The following is a 23,167-nucleotide window of genomic DNA, read 5'->3' as shown; positions in this document are numbered from 1 at the left end:
TTGCACAGGGGGTACCCCAGAGTTGGGGGCTGGAGGGAAGGGGAGTGAGGGAGCTCCCAGCGCCAGGACGCTGAGCCGCAGGGTGACAAGTGACGCTGGTTCCCAGCTTGTCATAGCTGTGGCCACCGCCTGTTTGCATAGCGGCCTTCTGCCTCCCCAGCAGGCTGCTTACAAAAAGCTCTAACGGGATGTGGTAGTAACCAGCTGTTCGTACAGTGGGGTGAAGCTGCCTAAGGGGCACAATGCTTTCACTTGCCTTTTGTCCAAAAAAGCTCCTAAGGTATGAGTTCATCTTTATTCAGCTCCTTAGGAGCTGCATTTTTGAGGAGTCAAAGGGTAGGTGGGGACTTTGCTGGCAGTGCTGTTATAGAATCAGCTGGAAGGTATGCTGAGCTATGTCTTTTAGAGGCAGAATCTAAACTAACAGCTTACAGAGCCTCAGCGCCATAGAGGAGAACTATAGGTAACTTTAATTTGCTTCCCACACTTTGGATAAGAAAATGGCTTATGAGCTATCAGTCTGGTGATATTTGTGACTATTGCATTTATCTGGGGGGAACAGAAATAGTGTATTGCATTTGCAGATTGTCAGTTCTGTAGCTACTGATTTTTTTGTATGTCCCTACCTGCTCTGTATTTTGGAGAAGCAAACATTTCCAGATGCTTTTGTGCAAGTGACAGGTGGTGGAAAGACAGGACTGTAACTCTGATTTTGTGGGTGACGTGGAAACTGCTGAATTATCCTATCAACTTCTGTCTGAAGTGTGGGACTTTGTTTTGCATACAGATTCTTCTGACAAATTCGGTCCTTTATTTGCATGTTCTTTGTTTATGTATGTATTTTTCCACCATTTGTAGGAACACAGTAAAATAGGTAGGATACAGATCAGCTTCTAGTGCTGGTCCACTGAATTAGCTCCCTTTCACCTTCTTTGGGTGAGTATCCTCTAGGTATTATGGTGGATACTTTTCTAATGGACAGAATGTAATTGTTCTGATTTTTCTGTAAAGTAGTTGTTGAAGAGAACCAAAAAAGGTAGGCCTAGGGGAGGTCAATGACTGGTCTATATTACACCATTCATCTATTAAGAAGGAAGAGAGAGTGTTTTGTAAAATTTAAGTTTTGGTCAAAATTCACGTGGTTTCATTGGAAGGCTGGTAAGCTCTGTGTAGCCTTAGGATCTGTTTATGACTTCTTATCTGTCCTTTTTACAGAAGGGAAAAAAGTGTGTTGTCATGTAGTTGGATATTTTTATTATGGACAGATTAAATGAACCTATACTTAACCTGTTATACTAACACCTTATATATTAATGAAAAATTTCTTGCAGTAGATTTGTTCTAAATGTAGAAGGATTAGTAATGTTGTGTTTTTTTTTTTTTTTCATTATTATTAGTGACAGTTTGGTTAAGCAAATTCTCCTGAGGATAGCCTTCTGTAATCTCCAGAGATGGCAGCTGTTGCAGGTAATCCAAAATTAGTATTCAGTATGTTCATTTTGCTGCCTTTTGGCTAACAGACTAGATCACATGATGTTATTTATTGTTCTTTATATGAATTTAATGTATGCAGAAAGGAGTGTGTCAGGTCTGTGTTGTTACACATTGCCCAGAAGGCCAACTGCATTCTGGGCTGCATCAAAAGAGGAGTGGCCAGCAGGTCAAGGGAGGTGATTGTCCCCCTCTGCTCTGCCCTTGTGAGGCCCCACCTGGAGTGCTGCGTCCAGGTCTGGAGCCCCCAGCACAAGAAGGATGTGAAGCTTTTAGATTGGGTCCAGAGGAGGGACACAAAGATGATCAAGGGGCTGGAGCACCTCTCCTACAAAGATAGGCTGGGAGAGCTGGGGATGTTCAGCCTACAGAAGAGAAGGGTGACCTCATCGCAGCCTTTCAGTACTTAAAGGGGTCTTATAAAAAGGATGGATAGGGACTCTTGGGTAGATAATGATAGGACAAGGGGGAATGATTTTAAACTGAAAGAGGGGAGATTTAGATTAGAGGTCAGAAGGAAATTCTTCTCTCAGAGGGTCGTGAGGCACTGGCACAGGCTGCCCAGAGTGGTTATGGATGTCCCATCCCTGGAGGTGTTCAAGGCCAGGCTGGATGAGGCCCGGGGCAACCTGATTACTGGGTGGCATCCCTGCCCATGGCAGGGGGTTTGCAACTGGGTGGTCTTTAAGATCCATTCCAACCTGAGCCATTCTGTGATTCTATACTTCAGATGTGAAGAAAAAGGTCTTTTCATAGGATGGTAGAATGGTTTGGGTTGGAAGGGACCTTTTAAGATCACCTGGTCCAGGCCTCCTGCTTTTTTTTTTTTTTTTTTGAACTGAATAACTTTTTGTTTCTTGGATTAAAAACTAAAATTTAAGTAGGTGTATCTGGCCAAATGACTTAGCTTTCAGTGCTTTGACAGTATGCTTCATATTTTAAGACACTTTCAACTCATTCCTGCTGAATGAAAGTGGGCATTTTGGAAGACAAGTATCCCCATTTTGTGCCATTTATAATGAGAATATCTTTTTCCATATGAATGATTTTTACTCCCATAAGCAAATTATCATATCTGCTATGTTTAGACCAAAACCAGTTATTATGGAGGAAAAAAAAAAAAAGAAAAGCATAAGAAATGTCTTTTCTTTTTCAACCTGTCTCAGAAGTGGTGGTATGCGTTAAATGTTAATAACTTTTAACCTGGGGGCTTGAGTTCTAGAACACAATCCATAATTCACACAGATGCACATAGGGATGTAAAAAGGCAAATCCCTGCCAAGCATTCACTTATGTAAGTCAGCCTTTTGGGGAGTGTTTGCTTCAGCTTTTTCAGATTTGAACAGTGTGTGTAAAAGCTTTTGTCCTCCATGTTCAAACCTTGACATTTAGCAAACGCTCTGGTTCTGCATGAAAAGGGAGATCTGGGTGCAAGAAATAAAGCTTTCTGCTATTACCCCCATTTCCATCTTCAGAAGACCTTTGCTTGCTGAGTTTAATGTTGATTCTTACATGTAAATGATTTCTGCTAAAAATGTGCTAACATTGTGCTCACATTGCAAATGGCTGGATGGCTGGAGTACTGCTTTTGTGCTCATTGAAGCTGTTTCAGCTTTAATATCAGGCAAATGCAATTTGCTTTTCATTGCTCAACATACATCTGGAGAAAATAAGATAATGGCAAGAGTTTCTCTGGTGAGACACCACTTCTGAGAAATTAGGTTAAGGTGATTTTTTATTAGTTATGTTGCATATCTCTCATACACTGTATTGGAGATGACAACCTAGAGTATATAGTTCCTAAATTAATAGGTCATATAAAACCACATATGTTGTTAAGCCTTGCTAAGTATTTTTACGTGGTATGTACAAAGATTAAGATGGTGTAAACTTAACTGGTAGGCCTATCATGCTGTCTTTTTCTCTAGATGCTGTTTATTTTTAATTTCGTTTGTTCTTGATCAATGTGTGAAATACAATGCCCTTTAAAACTGTGATTAGTAGTCACTATTTTGCCTTCACCCTGTTTTCTCTTCAGTGCTAGAGGAGGAATTGCTTTCCATTGAAAATGAGCTGCAGGCAGTGGAGATGCAGATTCAGGAGCTTCTGGATAAACAACAGGAACTTATTCAGAAGAAGACAATGTTAAAAGGGCTGATAAAGAAGTCTTCAGGAGACTTGGAGGCAGGGGGAAGTAAAGAAATTGAAACCTCAGCTGAAGCGTGGAACAAAAAAGGTTTGAAGAGTCAAATTCAAATATTCTAGCACAGAAGTAATCTAATTCAGTATGGGAAAAATGTGTTCATACAGAGTTTTGTTTGGATAATGATATTGTTCCGTTTCATTTTGTTCAGCTGGGTGGCCTGTCATCTTAATTACATGGGTTAATATTTGTACTTACCTCACTGGACATTCCTTAATACTAATCTGAGTTCTTATGGACAGAATTATGACAATAATGGCCTGTTATAACTACTTTTATTCTTTATATAACTACTTTTATTCTTGCTGCGAAGTCACAGCTTGACTGGAGTAGCTAAAAGAATCCAAGAGTAAATCTGCATGTATTGCAATACTTATTTTTAGATCCAAAATAATCAGGGAATAATTAGTCTGGATATTTTCTAGATTTGTTAATAAGTCTTGCACTCCTGAAGATACTTTGCACTGTCTCTCTGTTTTTTTTTTTGTTTTTTTTTTGTTTTGCTTGAATGGGTGGTTTCTCTTGTGGGTTATTTAGCCCCACCATTTTACCTAATGATGCAAATTAGATGGATGCTGACTGCTGAAAATCATGTAGCATGCATTATTTCAGTAGAGTTGGCTCTACTTACAAGTGTCCCATGGTGGTGTGAGGTCTGCTCTCCTTTTGGAAGTGCCATCTTTAAAATTAAACATTAACTGAAGTCCTAGATAGCTGGTGGGTCTCGACTGTAATTCCTGGCAAATTCAATTTAGATCTTCTTATTATTTTCCTCCTCTTCTACTTCACATGTAATTCGGAAGTGCATTGTTAGTTCCTGCCTGTATCTATTATATGTAGCTTTTTGTTTTGTTTGTTTTTTAATGAAATTGATTTTGTAGTCTAACCTATATTTGTCCAAGTTTGGTAAAACATTATGCACATATTGATACTTCGTAATTGCAAATCACTGCTATTGAAGAGATTGATTATGTTTTGCGTGTCTTTGTGCCTCGTTCTCTCCTTCTAAGCTTCAAAACCTAACACCTTTTTAATCAGATGCTGCATATTTACATATAAAATAAGAAGTACAGCTAAATTTGGTCTCGGTATAAAGCTTGCTGAAATCATTGGGAAGCTTTTCTTGTTTTCAGAGAACTTTGGAACTTAGCTGTGATCTCTGTAAATTAGGAAGCTAATGTGTGCCCTTATTGAATCTTTGAACACGTTCATGTATGTGAAATTACATCACTTTCAGATCTCGTTATTGTATATGTAAATTACCGTTCCTTGTGTTTTAAGAAAGTAGTTATAAAATGCATGGTTGTTTGTTTTTTTTTTTCTTAACAGATTTTCCATGGTATGAGAAGATAAAAACTGCATTGCAGAGCAAGTTTAAACTCCAGAAGTTCAGGTCCTTGCAACTTGAAACAGTAAATGCTGTAATGTCAGGAAAGGATGTATTTCTTGTCATGCCTACAGGTGGTGGAAAGAGCCTTTGTTATCAGTTACCGGCTGTCTGTTCTGATGGTATGTAAAGGGAGGAAACAATATATGAACAATTTGATATAGTTACTCTCTTCTGTAGTTATATGAAGAATGCATGTTACATTGGAGTCTGATATCACAGTATGGGGTTGGGGGAAAGAGTGAAGATTTGAGGGGAAGATTTACTGGAAATACTTGTTTTGTTCTTTTTTATTTATTTATTTTAAGGAGTAGTAGCAGCTTTAGATCCAGATTATTTGGGAGACAGTCTGTGTATTCATTTGTAAAAACAAGTATTCATTGTAGTTTTCAAACTTTTTTTTTTTTAATAACCCATCCAATTGTTTGAAAAAATCTAACCTACCAATACTTAGCATTGCTTAGTTATGTGTTACCTCATGACACAGCTGTGAATCTAACTTGCTTTGCTTTGTATATTAGTTCTTATACTCTGTAGCACAGTTGTTTGTGGTCTAAGAAAACGTTCATGTCAAAGACAGTTGATCAAATTTATCCCTATGTGACCTATCGCTCCCTTATCTGTCTAGGAGAGGAATCTGCTACTAAGCATGAAGTTTAAGTGCCTGTTGGGCAGTTCTTACAGAACAGGATTGATGCAATAGTTTTTTTTGTTTGCCCGTTTTTAAATGTATTAGAGAGAACACCATTCAAACAAGGCTTCAGATGCCACAAATAATTTATTGTTACAGGTTTCACACTCGTGATATGTCCTTTGATATCACTTATGGAAGATCAACTCATGGTTCTGGAACATCTTGGCATTTCTGCAACTTTATTAAATGCTTCAAGCAGTAAGGTATGTTTAACTGCCCAATTTTGATGCCTTTTTATGAAATATATGCTGGTGTCTTGCCTCTGTGTTATTTATGAATGCTGAATGAATGGCACAGTTTTAGCATCTAATGCTATTCTGTCAACAGTATCTTGAGAGATATATGCTGCGGTATGGATAACGTGATTGAGTTATTGCATTACAGAATCACAGAAATGTAGGGGTTGGAAGGGACCTCAAGAGTTCATGAGGTCCAACCCCCCTGCCAAAGCAGGTTCCCTAGAGGAGGTTGCCCAGGTAGGCGTTCAGACAGACATCGAGTATCTCCAGAGAAGGAGACTCCACAGCCTCCCTGGGCAGCCTGTTCCAGTGCTCCGTCACCCTCACCGTGAAGAAGTTCTTTTGCATGTTGGTGTAGAACTTCCTGTGATCCATTTTTTTGACCACTGCCCCTTGTCCTGTCCCCATAAACCACTGAAAAGAGGTTGGCCAAATTCCTCTGTCTCCCACACTTAAGATATTTGTAAACATTGGTAAGATCCCTCCTCAGTCTCTTCTTCTCAAGGCTGAGCAGACCCAGGTCTCTCAGTCTTTCCTTATAGGGAAGATACTCCAGGCCCCGTATCATCTTTGTGTCTCTCCGCTGGACTCTTTCCAGGAGATCCCTGTCTTTTTTGTGCCAGGGAGCCCATAACTGGACACAGTACTCAAGGAGAGGCCTGACCAGGGCAGAGTAGAGGGGGAGGATCACCTCCCTTGATCTGCTGGCCACGCTCCTTTTAATGCACGCTAGGATCCCATTGGCCTTCTTGGCCACCAGGGCACACTGCTGGCTCATGGAAATTTCTTGTTTTCCTGTTGTAATAACAAGAACACATTTAAGCCAACATATTTCAGGGAATAAATGGATTTCATGGGGCTATTTAAAGGATGTGAGTTACCTTTGGTGTTTATTCTATGTTTTTACTCAGTTTCTAGGTTTGAAAGAAGGTTAGGGGAGGTGATCATTATTATCTAGTACTGACATGGTGAGGAATGCAGGCTTTTACTTATCTTACTTTGGGATGGTAAACTGATCCTGAGACCAGCAAGCAATGTATTTCCCGGTCTGTTATTAGTCAATTTCTTTTTATAGTGAAATACTTTTTTTCCTGATTGCCAGGAGGTCGTAGTCATTAAATTGCACACGAGAGTGGGTTTGGTAGGTAAGTGGCCTGATGCAACTTGCCAAACTTAGAGTGAGCTTTGAGGTAGAGCACTTTGAAAATTCAGTAATAGAAGTTACGGTTGGTACTTGTAGTACCACGGTTTTTTTTGGTACATTATAGCTTAATGGGAAAATGCAGATAGAACATGCTGAAACTAAGACAAACTTTCAGTAGTTTGCTTTTTCAAAGTTCTGCAACAAATTCTCCAAGTATTAAAATGAATGTTTTATATGTAGTGATCTGCTGCAAAGACTTACAGTAGCAATAAATACTATGCAACAGTTTATCAGTCTCTGTTAATCACCCCCGTATGAATTGTTAATAACCTCTTAAGAATCTTAGCAGTAAGCAACTTCTGTGTGTTGCACTAGTTTGTTCGCCCCTGATTTCTCCTTTTGTTTTGAACAGGAACATGTGAAGTGGGTTCATACTGAAATGCTAAAAAGAAATTCACAACTGAAGCTCATTTATGTGACCCCGGAGAAGATTGCAAAAAGCAAAATGTTCATGTCAAAGCTAGAGAAAGCTTATCAAGCAGGGTGTCTTGCTCGCATTGCTGTAGATGAGGTCCACTGTTGTAGTCAGTGGGGCCATGACTTCAGGCCTGGTATGCTCATTAGTAATCCAGTTTGCAGTGTTATTCAGGCATCAATAAATACTAAGTTAGGCCTGGAATAAAGACAAGTTCTTTCTTCATGTGTTGAAGAAGTACTTCCATATTTAGGTATGGCAAGAATCTGTGTTAGCTCAAGGACTTTAATTAACAAATGACTCTGTCGTTGTCCAAGAGCTAAGTTCATGCAAGTTGCAGCAATTTCATTGTACATTTTGCTGTCAGTATCATGAAAAGCTGCTAATGAAACTGTTTTTGGCTGCCTCCTGTAATACAGCCAGTACAGTCATCTTTAATCTGCTACAGGAAAAAAAATGGGTAATTTTTTATACCACTCTGTTAACGCTGTGGGTGAGGTAAAGAATTTAATTCTAGGATGCCAAGGATCATGATCTGATAAGATATCTGCATTAGAGGTGATGATAATGTTTTGGAAATTCATGTGATATATTTTAATTGCTTCTAAAGCAGTTTGAAATAAATGTTCTTGATTTTTGGGGAAAGAAAAGGTGCTTCAGATGGTTTCTTATCTTGTCAGAAAACTAACTTACTGTCTCTTTGCCTTTAAAAGAAAAACTTTGATTTGGAGCAAAAATAACTGTGAAGTCAACCTTTGCAGTTTTGATTTAAAAAAAAAAAAAAAAGTGTCTGAGCAAAGAGCTGGTGCAAGTGAAACAGGCGATGTGGAATTTGGGTATGTGTCTCTGGCTGCATTTCTGTTTGGAGGCAACAAGTCATTGTCAGCACTGAGCCTTTAAAATATTTCCTGAGTATAGTCTTTATTCAGTATTTTTTTCAAATTCCACATTGCTTGTTTCTTATCAAAGCTGTGTTTACAAAACAAAACAAAAAAACAAAACAACAACAAACACAACTATTCTTAAAAATATACCTGCAAAATAATCTGAATGTTGTTTAATGCAATGCAACTTAAATTTTTATAATTTTTAATGAGTTCTATTTCAGTGTTTTGCCTTTTGAATTGTGACTTTTATAAAATTCAATTAGAAGAGAAAGTAATTTTAAGTAGAACCTTCTTATTACTTCAGTTTGATATGTAAATTAGCTCTGTGGTAACTAGCAGTAATAGTAATATCAGCAACATTTATTGCATTATTATCCCATCTAATACTATCAAGGTGAATATCTTTTTTTTAAACTTTGGATCTGTAGGATAAGACGTTTTTCTTTCCCCTTTTTGTATTCTTGCTTAGACTACAAGTCCCTTGGTATCTTGAAAAGACAGTTTCCCAATGCTCCCTTGATTGGGTTAACTGCAACTGCTACAAATCATGTTTTAAAGGATGCTCAGACAATTTTGCATGTTCAGAAATGCATTACTTTTACGGCGTCTTTCAACCGGCCCAATCTTTACTATGAGGTATGTTTTTATTATCTGTTTGTTGAACTGCATCACAGTCTTCTTATATTCTGTAAGTTACAGCTGATGAATTTCAGGATAGATTGCCAATTATCCATTTTCATAATATGTAGTTTGCAACTTAATGACGGTGTTGTTTAATGACTTGATTTGAACTTGCAGTCATCTGCATAGGAATGTGGGCTGCCCAGTTCTCTGTGAGCAAGGCTTCACAGATAAGGCTGTGTATGGGTGAGAGGTGGGCAGCAGGCTCAGACTGCTGCAACCTATTGGAAAGTATGTCATATCATTGCAAAAAGGTGTGAATTATTGTGTTGTACTGTATTTTCTGTCTGTCTGTATCTTCTTTCATTGTTCTTTATGGGAAAATTTGTGGGCTTTTTTTTCTATGGGCTTTTGAGATGTAATCTCTCTCTTTATAATCAAAGTACGGTAATTTTGGTTAAACAACAGAGCAGTTGTATTCATTATACTGGGAGAAGTAGGGTGATAGAATTGTCTGACAGACTTTACCAACTTGAAGAACTCTGACACGTGTATTTTCCTTTGAGGTTCGGCATAAACCTTCAAGTAATGAAGATTTCATCGAGGACATTGTTAAGGTCATTAATGGAAGATACAAAGGGCTCTCAGGTAAACAGTGTAGAAGCATGTTATTATTTATAATTTTCAGCATTATAGGAATGACTTCAAATGATCATATAGAAACATATGGAGAAACATATAGAGAAATTCCACTTTCACCTTACATTGAACAACCAATGCTAAAGGAGATGAAACTTAATAAGATCCCTACCTTGAGTAATTAATCTTTTCATTCTTTACTGTTTACTTGTATCTTCTGAAGTATTAAATATAATGTTGACTTAAGTAGAACAATGTTTACATAGGTAAGAATAATAGCAAATTTTAAGACAGTAAAAACAAGTCTCAAAGTTGTCTATGTTCTTACTTCTTTCCCATATAATATCTGTGTTAGTGTACTTAATACCTTTAACAGTTCTTTTTCATATTTGATCATAAAATGAATGTATTACTCAGTGGATGGATGATGGGGTGAATTGGGTTTCTGTGATGAAGGTAGAACTGTAAAAGCTGGACTTTATGCAACCAGTAGAATTACATACTGCAAATCAAGAGGGCGGTCATATTATAAAGGCAACAGGACACAGTTTTCTGGAGCAGCAGTCAATCCCTGTCTCTGCTGTAGAACTCTGTGGCTGTGATGGTCAGCTCCCTGTGTACAGAACTGCACTGAAATTATTACAAACTTATTACAAAAGGACATGATGGACCTCTTTAATAAAGGAACCACTTTACATAAGCACTAACAAGCATTGTCTACCTTGAATATTGACAGAATACTGCCATGATTATGCAGATTGGCATCCATATTTTCTCTTCAGTCTACAAGCCAAAGCTGGAGACTGAACTCTGTTTCTGTAGTAGGAGAAAACCCTAAAAGATAGGTAAGCCACTTTTTGCATAGTTCAAGAAGCCTGTTAGGAGGACTTTTATATTACCTTTTACCTATTTTGTCTTTTTCAAATTGATTATTTAAATTCCATTCATGGCTACCAATACCACATACTGAATAGGCATGAGGACCATTTACTGATTTTTATTTAAGTTAATAATTTTTTAATTTTTTTTTCTCCTTAAGTATTGGGGATTGTTTTATTGTTTTTTAATATTTTTGAAGACATTACGATAAAGCATCTTTCACTTTTGTGCAGGAATAGTGTACTGCTTTTCTCAGAAGGACTCTGAGCAAGTTACTATGAGTCTGCAGAAACTGGGAATCAAGGCAGGGACATACCATGCAAATATGGATGCTAAATATAAGACCAAAGTTCATAAAGGATGGGCAGCAAATCAAATCCAGGTTAAGTAGATACTTTTCATAGACTTCTGTCTCATTTAAAAAAATTGTGTTTTAGTACCTTGATGGTTTCTTAATCTTATTTCAGGTTGTAGTGGCAACTGTTGCTTTTGGCATGGGAATTGATAAACCTGACGTGAGGTTTGTAATTCATCATTCTATGAGCAAGTCAATGGAGAACTACTATCAAGAGAGTGGACGTGCAGGTATTGTAGGAAACAGCATTTGCAAAGCATCAGTTGACATCTATTTAACCAGTAGAATTGTTCTTTCATTTTAGATATGTGTGCAGTGTCCTGTCTGTGATTTGGGCTACAAAGTGTATAATGCCACTGTGCCTCTATTTAGTCTTTAAAGCAGATACAAAAAACATTCATGATCTGAGGCCTCTGTACTGTAGTGTAGCAAAAATAACTGAATATTTAGTCCTTTACTCAGCATTTTTTTGAGTTACTTGATTTTTGTGTCATCTGTGGCATACCAGAATAGTTCTCTAATGTGACATTGATTAGATTAGTCACAGAAAATATATTGTTTTATTTGCATAGCAACTGGGATGCATAATCTGCTCAGATTTTTCTCTAGATGATGTATGATCTCTCTGAATTTTACTGGCCACAGAAAAATAAGTGGGATGAGGAGCCTGAGGGTTGGAATTTTAAGGGTTGACCAGTGTATAGCAGCACTAAACAGCTGGTGTAGCTTTTTTTTTTTTTAAAAAAAAAAAAAAAAAGTTGTGTTTTTTGTTGTTGAAGGATGTTGGATTTTTTTAAGCTTGTGCTTACTTATTTTTTCAAATACAGATGTGTGAAGGAAAGCCTTCACACAGGAAAAAAAGGGAAGGAAGGACCAAGAAGGCGAATAGGTTGAGATGTTAACTCTGCCTGTATTACAGAACTTGGCTTCAATGTTGGCTGAAGAAATTAAAGAGCCATCAAAGTTTGTGGGAGTTTGTATATGCTTACACTAGAATCTGGCTAGTTTTAGATAGTGCTGAATGTAACAGGAAGTATAGAGATAGGTGAGGCAGGGGTATTACGGGTGCTAAATAGTTACTTCACAGTGTTTATCAGTTTAGGGTGATTTCAACAAGCTTTTATCTGCTTCCTTTGTACATAACTTTATTTAAATGGAATTCTTCTGCAGGGGGTGGAGGGCCATTAAGCACTGCTACTCACCTGCCTGAATGTATCACTTAGCTTCTGAACCTTGCCTTTTTCCCCCAACTACCTATCCAAGTGAAGTAGTTCCTTTCTGTTTTATATTAAACTCCTAGAAAGTGTTAGTTCTTCAGGCCTTCTCAGCTCTCAAGGCCTTGCAAACATCAGGAGGGCACCCATTACATCATCAGGGAGGAAGAGGTGATTTAAGTTCAGCCATAGAAGGCACAGTTGGTTTGAAATTGAGTATTTTGCCAAATCATAAATAAATCTCTCTTCATTTGTTGTCATGAATACATAATGAGATATTTGAAGGTCACAGTGTCTTTTAATCAAGTAATTAGGCTTCAATACATATTTGGATAGAATTTTCCAAGAGATGTAGGGTGAGGAAAAGGTGATTGCATTGATTTTATATCACAGTAATGTTTTATTTTAGTTTTTTTAAGAATCAGAATCTTTGTTGTGTACTATTTTTAGTTTGCTTCATTCTGTAGTTGTAGAAGACTATCCTAAATATATCTTATTTCTAGTCTATATCATGCCGTTCTGTTGGCTGATATATTATGCTTGATAGTCTGTTACAGTGGTGTACTCTATGGGGGCTGCAGAAGCCAATGCAGATGAGAGTGGAATTTGTACCAGAAGATGCTTAAACTCTACATTTTGTGTTTGTTTTAATGCATTTCAGGTAGGGATGACCAAAAAGCTGACTGCATTTTGTATTATGGTTTTGGAGATATATTCAGAATCAGCTCAATGGTAGTGATGGAAAATGTAGGGCAAGAGAAGCTGTATGATATGGTGTCTTACTGCCAGAATGCAAGCAAGTAAGTTACTATAGTGGCTTGGTTGCTTAGTTTTTAAATAGGCTAATTTTGTTGTTTGTTTTTACAGGCTATTTAACAACAAACAAACAGCACAGTGTAGAGACACTGCCTTTGTAACAGAGTCTTGAGTTTGGGGATTGTAGTTTACCTGCTTACTATGTGTACTCTTACACATAACTGTATGTTGATGTGCTGCTTGTTAGCTTCAGGATAATGTTATGGAAGATGTTACATTGACATAAAGTATCTGTCAACAAACAGTGTTTGGATTTCAAATCCCATTCAGAACAATTACTGGAACACTGTGGTTTTTTACTCTAAGGTAACAGTGTTTAATGACCACAGAGGAATCCAGATGTGTTTAATGCTTTATCTGCTATACTGAGCTGTATTGAATACATCATGGAAAACGCTTCTGTGTTATAGACGATTCATGCACTCAATGCAGCCTTTGTTGGTCTTGTTCTAAGAATCAGTTTATATTATGAAGATTTTTTTCTTTCTACTGGAATTGCAGATCACACTTATTTTTCTGCTTTAACAGAACTGTACCCAGTGCAGTATTTACTATTACTGAAAGCTAATTGATTTTGATTGCTCCTGTTAGCATGACTGTCAGGGATGCTGTGTTGCAGTATTTGTCTTCTGATTTACCTGGGACAATTCTTTATGCTTGTTTTGAGATACAAGCTTAACCAGAGGAACTTTTGCCACTTTTATGATTTGTAACACAAGTGTGTAAATTTATCTTCCATAGCCCCTCTTTGCTATTGTGTTCTTTCAGGTGTCGCCGGGTCCTCATAGCCCGTCATTTTGATGAAGTATGGGATTCTGCACACTGCAACAGAATGTGTGATAACTGCTGCAGAGAAAACTGTAAGTAAATTGTTTTTACAAACAAGGAGGAAGAACATGGAAAAGGTTGGCTTAAAAAAAATCTAGTTCAAACAAGCTGTAAGCAACTTATGTAAAGCATGTTTAAGATACTGCCTGTTTCCAAGGTGCAACTTCTGTGATGAACATCAGTTTACAGTGACTTAGTGTTGCTAAATACAGGGTGTTCAGCAGGATACCTCCTAGGTTGGCTTTTTGCATGATGCCAAACACTTGGTGTCTTTCAGACTTAGCAGTAAAATATCAGAGGATTTCAGTGCTGCATGCTCATGAGTCCTGAATTTGTCAGGAGTGTGCATGTGAGGCTTGTGCACACTGAACACACTAATTCAGGATTTTTCTGTGTGCTAGCTCTAACAGCACAACATCTGTCTGGCAAGTGCTCTTCTTTTAGAAGAAAGTTAGGTTTATAAGAGGGAAGTCATATGGGCCATATATGCGTGGAATACGGGAGAGGAACTGAAACAAACCTGGCTGCATGGTAGAAGAGGATGATTTCAGTAGAATGCAATCATCGAACACAAGTTCTTCTGTTGTTTTGCACACAGGCATCCTGGGGAATTACACTTTCTTTTTTCTTGTATACTTTTTGGAGGTAAAGTGGACAAAACAAAGATGTTTAATTTTTTTTGCATTATAAAGTTCTATCTATATAGTAAAGTTGTTTGACAAAATCAAGGCTTAGGTGAAATTTATATTTGGCTCAGAGGTTGAAAAAAGTATGGATCTTGCTTGTACCCAAGAGTTAAAGGTGCAATGTAGTGAAGTATAGTTGAAAGATGTCCTGTTCTGCTGCTTTACCGTCAGGGTCTCTTGACAGATAAGTGAGGTCTGAGGAAACCTAGGAGTAGTACTGCCTTTTCAGTAGTTAATTTTTAGTATTGGAGGAAGGTATTTGGGGTAATTCTATGCCATGATTTGATCATGCAGTAGAAGCATGATCATTATGTTCTGCTTGGATATGTGTGTTATTGCTGTGTAATAATTATTCATGATTAAGATAATCTGTATAGTGACGTTTTTTCTCTCTTGTCCATTAGTGTTTTGAGAGAAGAAATGCCTTGAGTATGTTCCTCAGTTTTTCTTTGACCTCTGATCCTTCCATAATAAATATTATGGGTGAGGAAAATGAATCCAGCTGCAGAATAATATAGTAGCTACTGTACAGAATATACTACAGAATAATATAGTAGCTACTGTACAACTATTATGCTTTGGAAGTGTTTCTTTGAAATAATTGGCAGTTTGTAATGTAAACATTTGTAATATAAACCTGTAAACATCCTTGCAGGTGTTTTAATAACAAAGTAGAAAGATAAATGTAAATTTCACTGCAAATATATCCTGCTTGGACAGATGAAAACTTACAGCTCCATTTGTTAAATTATAGTTTAAAAAAAAAAAACAAACAACAAAACAAAACACAAAAAACAACACTTAAAGCATTGGCATTATATGGCAAATATATACATATACAGAAAGATATATTTATACATGTAAAAGTGCTTGTATATACATACACACCTAATGTACATATGGGTACTATCTAAATAAATATATGTGATGACTTACAATTTAATATTATGTCATTTTTACTTGTAGCACTTGAGAAAATGGATATCACAGAGTACTGCAGGGATCTAATCAAGATACTTGAGCAAGCTGAAAACATGAGTGAGAAACTCACTCCACTGAAGTTAGTTGATGCATGGTCTGGGAAAGGTGTATCAAAATTAAGGGTGGCTGAAGTTGTTCCACCAAAGCTCCCTCGAGAGGAAATGGAGAGAATCATTGCCCATTTACTGCTGCAGCAGTATCTGAGGTATGTATGGCAGTACTCCTTTCTTCTTGAACAACTAGTAGTCATTTTTCTTTATTGCCGTGTTGTTTCTCTACAATATTAATAGATATGTTCTGTAGTCTTGTATTCTGAAGTGTTTAATTCTGTAATTCTGTGATTCTGTTTAATGTATTTATAAAAAAAATAGTGCTGTATTTCTACATGAAAATATTAAAATAGAAATGTAGGAATACATGTACTTGAAACACTGCATCTCTCACAAATTTAAAGAGTTGGTGTCTTATGCAGTTAGAAGGCCACAGGAGGCTTCATTCCAGAGAAGTCTGCTGTTTATATTGAGTATTATTTACATGCCATGTGTAAGCAAAGCAAATGGGATTGCCCATATAGAGTTTAAGTCAGGACAGGCTGGCTAATGTGGAGAGTGGTATTCAGAAATTTTAAGAAAGCACAGTGAAAATAATAGCAGTGCTTCTTGTGTCATCTAGTTTTTTGTGTCATATGTTTCTTCTTTTTATATAGTTTCAGAAAATTCCAAGAATATGCACAAATCAAACATTTAATACCTTTATTTTTTGACTAGATTTTTTGCATCCTTTTATGCAGCTGACTTTTTATACTCTAGTCGGTCATCTGCTCACTCTCTCTACATTTTTTCCTTGTTTTCCTGCATGTATTCCAAAAGATTGCATATCTATAGAAGTCCACAAATTAAGCTATGCTAAGCATTGATCAGATTCACTCTAAATTAAGTGACTATCCACTTGGCTAGGTAAAGCAGAATCAAGCTGCTGTTTGGAACGTCAATCAGAAGGGTTAACATATGTGTCCTGTTTTTTACTTGCATGCTTTATCCTGACTTTGTCTCCAACCTTCTGTATAAAACTGATTTAATTTACGCAGGGAAGACTTCAGCTTCACGGCATTTGCTACAATATCCTACCTGAAGATAGGACCAAAAGCAGGACTGCTGAAAAATGAGGCACACCACATCACAATACAAGGGACAACAAACAAGAAAAGTGTTCACAGGGTAAATATATCTGTACCAACTTGCTATATGTATACCTTTCCATTAGAGATTTTTTTTTAAGAGGTTGGCATCTGTTCAATTTATTTTGTATAATAATACAATCAACAGGATTTGAACTAGTCATCATCTTCTCCTTTGCATGGGAACACTAAGAAAGAAAACAAATGTTAGAATTTTAATAGAATTGTTTATAACTTACAGAATAAACCATCTGAGTCTTCAACTTCAAAAGGAAGTAGTGAAAACGCTCAGACTATTTCAGAGACTGTCCAAGATTCAGCGGTGAAGAAGTCACAAGAACGTAAACGGCATAACTGTGGATCTAACTTAAAAGCAAAGAAGTTCAAGCTTCAAGCAGGTGGAGATGACCAGCCAGTAGTTCTTGACTGAGTTGTACAGGTGACATTTAGGATCTCATTCCATGGACAATTCAGTGTGTAAGCTCAATTTGTGTTTTAGTAATGGTATTTTTGTGTGCTTTTTAAATTAAATTTAAAATTTAATTTAAACAAGGATCTTTAATGTCCTCAAGTCTAGAAAAAGTCTTGTGGTTAAGGGAAAATTGCTTGATATCAAAGTAGTTGGGTGTATCTTACGATACAGCAATGACTGCAAACTGTAAGTAATTACTATGTTGCTTTTAACTCTTTTGGAAATCTAATGTATAGAAACTACTATAGTAAATACTGCAGAGTCACATGTTGGAAGGGACTTTCAGAAATCTGATCCCAACCTCCTGCTCAAAGTGGGTCCAGTCAGAACAGTGTGCTCTGGGCTGTGTCCAGTTGAGTTTTGACTATCCCCATGGATGGAGATTTTACAGCCTCTCTGAGAACCTGCTCTGGTGTTTGAGCAGCTTCATGCCAAAAAAAGAATAAAGGAAATTTCTTAGAGCTAATCATTATTTCCTGTATTGCAGTTTGTCTTTTGCCTCATGTCCTATCACTGTGCTCTTCTGAGAAGAGTCTGGCCCCATTGCTGCTATGCTCTTCCATTAGGAAGTTTAAGACAACGATCCCCTTCCACTTCAGCTTTTTTTCTCTTCTTGCTCTGGAACAAATCCAGTTACCTCAGCTTCTCCTCCCCAAGTCCCTTGAAAGCTTTGCAGCCCTCTGCTGAAGTCAACAGTGTGTATTAATTTCTTTTAGGGTTCATAATATGCAATATGTTTACCCAGTCTATATAGTCTGTTTCTAGCAACGAGAAAATTATGAGAGAGCATGTCAAAAGACTTGCTGAAGTCAAGGTATCCCTCAAAAATTACTATCCCCATATTTGCATGGGCAGTTAGCTCAGTCAGTTGGGCTGATCAGCATAGTTTGCTAAGGTAATGCTGACTGGCGAATTCCAGAGATCCTCCTTTTTGAAGACAGAAGGAATGTTTGCAAGGAGGGAGGCAGGAAAACTGAATTCCATGTTGAATGGTCTCTGGGCATAAAGTTGAACATCGGAAGACCTTGATGTAGTAGGTGCAAAGTGACAGAAGATAAAAATAATTGTTGAGTTATTCTTACCTTGATAAATTTGGAAAACAAACAAACAAACAAAAAAAAAACAACAAAAAAGAGTTGCTAGCATTTGGTAACTGGTAAAGTCTTTTGCAGCTACCAAGAATTATAAGCACTATTGCTTTTACTTCCACTTGCATTTGTCAGGTTTGGCAGTAGGAATAGCCTGGTTGAGACAATAGGCCTGAAGAGCAGCCATGTCTACACTTTCAATTCTGGTAAGAGCTGCTGAGCTTCTGTTTATGCTTAACATTTAAGCAGTGCTTAAGTTCAAAGATACACGTCATGGTTATGTATTAAAAGTATCTTTGAACAACTTGAAGGTTGAAAATAAGAGCCAACAGATAATGTCCTTTTGAAATTTGATGTGCTTTTAAATACTTAATACAAATTATTGTACTGATTCTTTGTACTCTTTGGCTACCATTAATGAGGTAGATACTGTATGTGCTTACTATTTTGTTTCAAAATTTTAAGAACTTGAGTAAATCTTAGCACTCTTCTTGTTGTTGCATTCAAACGCCTACGGCTAGAACATTTGTTTACAGATTCATTTACTCTGACAATCAGAAGTAAATGCTAAGCTTCCACTAGCTTGTAGTTCTGGTGACTTCAGCTTTCTTCAAGTGAAAATTTAGCCCTTTCTTTGCCCCAGGGTTCTGGATTTCCCCTTTCTCCTAAATTAGAAAATGAGGTATATTGACACACTAATACTAGGACTACAAAATGTTGTTGGGTAAATTCATTAACCTGGAAATTACCCTCATCAACTCCTTTGAAACTGATCTCAGCTTAGAGCCTTGTGGGCACCATTATCTTACATGTATTTAAAGGCACCAAACCCTTCAGCAGATAACCTTTGACAAGATTTTGTTTCTTTGGCTGAACTGCACTCGCAGCTTGGATCAGTAACTTCTACTTTTTCTGCTAGTCTTAAATGCAGTGGTAGCTGTATGGGTATGTTGTTACCACCATTAAAGTAGCTGGTTTGAATATGCATCAATTCTAGCTGAACTGGAAGTAGTTTAGAGCTGTTTCCTTAAAAGGCTGCTCAGTATTAGTTGCAACATTTTCAACTTCTATTCTTTGCCACCTACTTAATGAAATTACCTGAAAATAAAGATTGCTAGTGATTTAAATCTACTCCACCAAAGCCTTATTCCGAGGTTGCTGCTGAACACAGAACATTTCTCTAAATGTTTATAATAATTAGTCAAATGTAAATACCAACCTTTTCTTTTTATATAGTTAAAGGTTCATTTTGATACACTAAGTAGACTGGAAGAAAGTGATACCCTTTTCTAAGCAATAAGCAAACCCCCTGACTTAGCCTTATTTCAAATTCAGGCAACCTGAAGTAGTGCTTAAAGAGTCCAGAGAAGCTGATACTTTTTAGTACATCCAAGTGTCAGTGTATGTTAAGAGCTTCACTTCTTTTGCAGTGGAGGGCTCACTAAGTGCTTTTTTTTTTTTTTTTTTTTTTTTTTTTATCTTCTGAATTATTTAAAATGTATCAGTATCTTCTTGGTTTAATCCTACTTTGTGTTATGTAATTGTGTGCCAGGAAGCCTTTTTCTTTTCAAGCCTAACATTACCTGTAATGGAGGAATTCAGCTACCTGTACCGCCCTGCTGACTCAACAGTGGCAGTGAGTCCCTGTCTCTCCTCGACAATCTCTATGGACTTGGAGAAATCTTCAGTTGCAGCACTTTTGCATCCCATTTCAGAGGGGCTGCAGACAGCAGAAGTCTATATTTCTACTACACGTACAGCTAAGTAGTAGTTGACTTCCTTAAATGCATGTGTACATTGGTATTTTCAGAAAAAGGTAACCATAGGAGCAGCTGTTGGGTCTTTACCACTGACTGCAAGAACTAGTTAGGCACACAAGAGGCTGAATAATCTATTTGCTAGATTTTTTTTTTTTTTTTTTTTTTTTTTTTTTTAAGATTTTAGCAGCCAATGATCAATAAGCTGAAGTCAAACTCATTATAAACTTAGGTTCTGATTGTCTAGTTGGTTTCATTTTGGATACATTCAGGCATACAGATGTGTATCAACTTAAATATTTTAAAACAACAAAAAAATCTCAGATAATTAAAATAAACTCTTCATCTTTATTTTTCTGGTATAATCTTTTGACTGAAGCTTAGAGTTTCATCTATCATTTAATTAAATCCTTTGCCAAAAAGGGAATTAATTAATTTAATTAAACAGTCATTCTCTTCTAAATAATTTTAGTGATTTTCTGGGAAAAATCCCAACATGTACCACCAACTTCATACAACGAATTGTTCCTAGTTTAAACCTAAATCTTAACTCCCAAGTAACAACTGCAGATCAAAACCAAAATCAAGTATGAAACAATTTACATCTATGAACAGCACTAAGGAATACAAGGAGTACATTAAGGAATAGCTTGAAATGTTGGGCTTTATAACCTAGGAAAGGAGACACTGAATTATTACTAGTAACAAAAAAAGAATGAACTTGATTTAAGCAAGTCTGTACATACGTATCATGATTACCAGGGTGCATCTTGTGTAACTATACATACATCCAGGTAGCCTGTTATGATTTTTATTTCAAATAAAATTTAAATTTTAAACCCTAGTTGGCAACTTAGTAATATATTTTGTCACTAGTTGCCACAAGTAAAATTTTAATTTAGTACCTCCAAATATTCCTTCCTGGAACCAATATGCAAAATGGTATAAAAAAGAAGAGGGCAGAAAGTGGCCAAGAAATCCTCCTGCATCATTTTTTTTGTAACGGTAATGGTTGTTTGATGATGTATCTTGATGGAATTCTTAACAATCATACAAAATCTAAAAAAAAACAAACAAAAACCCTGCAAAACAACTAGCCTTGAGACTGCAAGACATCCCTATCAACTTTGCACTTAGGGTCATGCTCCTGTAGCTAGGCTTTCCAGCATTTAGAAGTCTGCCAGTACCCTCTGCCAAATAAGCTGGATGCAGCAGCCTGCTCCTCAGGATTCTGACAACGTGGAGGAAGTTCAGTCACTGAAGGCAGGTGACAGCCACCAGTGGTACAGTGTTAACCTTTCCTTGGAGTGGACCCCTGGAGTGGTCCAGTTGAAAATCACACAAGATGCACTGGTGCAGCTTTACCACAATACCTAGAGAGCTGAAGTGACAAAACAGTTTAAAAAAAAAATAAAAAATACTGCTCTCAATTAACATCTCAAGGACACTTCATCCTAGCTTTCATAGTTCAAAGATTGTGTTCTGCATTTATCTGAGTAGAAAATACTTTTCTTTTAGAAATTAAGTTATGGAAAAAAGGAAAAAAAATTATACAGCTTGCTGTATATTTGTAAACCACATTCCAGGTGGCAAGAGCTCTGAGTGCCCTGTGCCATAAAGATTTGCCAGCTTGCAAGAGACAGTGTAATCAGCTGTAAGAAGAGACTTGAAACTTTCAGCAAGTACTCAAAGGTTTGAGCAGTGGAAGGATGGTAGTGGAATGGATGGTAGCACATTATACATGTAGATAATTCTTCCCCAAGCAAGAATGCACTGGATTTAACATGTATTACATAGAGTTTTGTTTAAGTTCTTTTCAACGGTGAAGGCTACCCTGCATTCAGGTAAATGCAGTGCTATCTTAACAGCATAGCAAAGCTTGCTTTTTAGGAGTGTTGTTCTGATGTTCTCGTCTAACATATATCAAAATTCACCGCCAATACTAATTCACGTGCCTTTGTTCCTGTGCTTGTACACAGATTAACCTAATTTGCTTTTCAGTAAATTGGCAATACTAACACAAAATCCTAATAAGGAATTGCACTTATCCCTGATTTCTGATAATCCCAAGGAAACAGTTTTATCAGCCATTAATCAGTGTCAAAAAGTTATACAAAATGGAAATGGGTTTTCATTCAATCAAAATAATCTTCTATATCAATATCTGGATTCAGGAGATCTTCACCATAGGCTGAAAGATCCATTTGATTTAAAATCAGGTTTTCAAACGTTTCTTCCAAGTCTGTTTCACCAATCAGCACAGCGCCCATCATTCGTCCATTCTGCATCACCACTTTAACATACTCTTGTCCCTTAGTACATCTTAGCATTAGTTCATGGTCTAAACCCAAGCCTTGAGCATTGTATTTTCCCAAAACCACCACCTAACAGAAGGAAAAAGAAAAGTCAGTCATAAGAACATTGCAGTGGCTTTTAGTATTTTCACTGGTAACAGTTCTAATGATATAAACATGGAAATACTTGCCCCTAGAATAAAATATAAATAAAAAATCCCCCTTGCAGTGGCTTTCAGAGCTACAGTATAATTAAAAATCCTTCACCTGGAAATGTTATCACTAAAAACAATAATGAACCAATTACCATGCTGAATTGTACTGAATTTCTTTATGAGCAGAATCTTAATGAAGTAAGATGCATGAAGAGATAATGAAATAAAAATATATGCAGAGTTGTGAAGTAGATCAGCTGGTATTCACCAATTAAAATTTATAATATGTCTGTATATACCTTGTCCTCTTTGGTTTCAATATTCAAAGTCAGTGTGAAGGGAGAAAATCAAAGATTAATTATTATATAGAGAATGCTGTTTCATCGATATCATAGAATCAAGGAATGGCTTGGGTTGGAAAGGACTTCAAAGACCATCCAGTTCCAACCCCCCTGCCATGGGCAGGGACACCTCCCACTAGATCAGCCCCATCCAGCCTGGCTTTTAACCCCTGCAGGGATGAGGCATCTGCAACTTTTCTGGACAACCTGTTTCAGTGCCTTACCACCCTCTGAGTGAAGCATTTCCTCCTAACATCTAATCTAAATCTCCCTTCTACTAGTTTAAAACCATTCCCCCTTTAAAGCATCTGCTCAGTGTTAGCACATGAATATAAACAAGCAAT

At 37.0% G+C, this 23,167-nt stretch overlaps 2 protein-coding genes across 9 annotated transcripts in view; one reads left to right on the top strand and one right to left on the bottom strand.

The window, feature by feature from the left end:
- Nucleotides 1-20,749, top strand: part of RECQL (RecQ like helicase) — a 21,308-nt gene extending 559 nt beyond the window's left edge. The window contains exons 2-17 of one of the 5 annotated variants that reach the window (XR_014689509.1): nucleotides 1,398-1,467; nucleotides 3,530-3,727; nucleotides 5,024-5,203; nucleotides 5,872-5,978; nucleotides 7,571-7,769; nucleotides 8,990-9,156; nucleotides 9,708-9,789; nucleotides 10,893-11,041; nucleotides 11,127-11,244; nucleotides 12,890-13,028; nucleotides 13,813-13,904; nucleotides 15,525-15,744; nucleotides 16,627-16,756; nucleotides 16,958-17,193; nucleotides 18,412-18,482; nucleotides 19,849-20,749. Coding sequence is in view for 3 of the 5 variants with exons in the window: in XM_084509066.1 (XP_084365192.1) it covers nucleotides 1,452-1,467; nucleotides 3,530-3,727; nucleotides 5,024-5,203; nucleotides 5,872-5,978; nucleotides 7,571-7,769; nucleotides 8,990-9,156; nucleotides 9,708-9,789; nucleotides 10,893-11,041; nucleotides 11,127-11,244; nucleotides 12,890-13,028; nucleotides 13,813-13,904; nucleotides 15,525-15,744; nucleotides 16,627-16,756; nucleotides 16,958-17,146 (1,986 nt within the window). In the remaining 2 variants the exon portion in view is untranslated. Of the gene's footprint in view, nucleotides 1-1,397; nucleotides 1,468-3,529; nucleotides 3,728-5,023; nucleotides 5,204-5,871; nucleotides 5,979-7,570; nucleotides 7,770-8,989; nucleotides 9,157-9,707; nucleotides 9,790-10,892; nucleotides 11,042-11,126; nucleotides 11,245-12,889; nucleotides 13,029-13,812; nucleotides 13,905-15,524; nucleotides 15,745-16,626; nucleotides 16,757-16,957; nucleotides 17,655-18,411; nucleotides 18,483-19,828 lie in introns of those variants that run through there. The other 4 variants (XR_014689510.1, XM_084509066.1, XM_084509067.1 and 1 more) reach the window with 4 other exon arrangements.
- The window catches only part of PYROXD1 (pyridine nucleotide-disulphide oxidoreductase domain 1), a 16,900-nt gene continuing 14,094 nt past the window's right edge, over nucleotides 20,362-23,167 (bottom strand). For all 4 annotated transcript variants that reach the window (XM_084509099.1, XM_084509100.1, XM_084509101.1 and 1 more), the window contains one exon: nucleotides 20,362-22,417. In XM_084509099.1, the coding sequence (XP_084365225.1) occupies nucleotides 22,169-22,417 (249 nt within the window). In that variant the 3' untranslated portion in view covers nucleotides 20,362-22,168. The remainder of the gene's footprint in view (nucleotides 22,418-23,167) is intronic.

The sequence above is a fragment of the Aythya ferina genome (genome assembly GCF_964211825.1).
Source record: "Aythya ferina genome assembly, chromosome: 1".
Taxonomy (NCBI): domain Eukaryota; kingdom Metazoa; phylum Chordata; class Aves; order Anseriformes; family Anatidae; genus Aythya; species Aythya ferina.
Note: the sequence above shows the minus strand (reverse complement) of the source record. Positions and strands in the feature narration are given on the sequence as shown.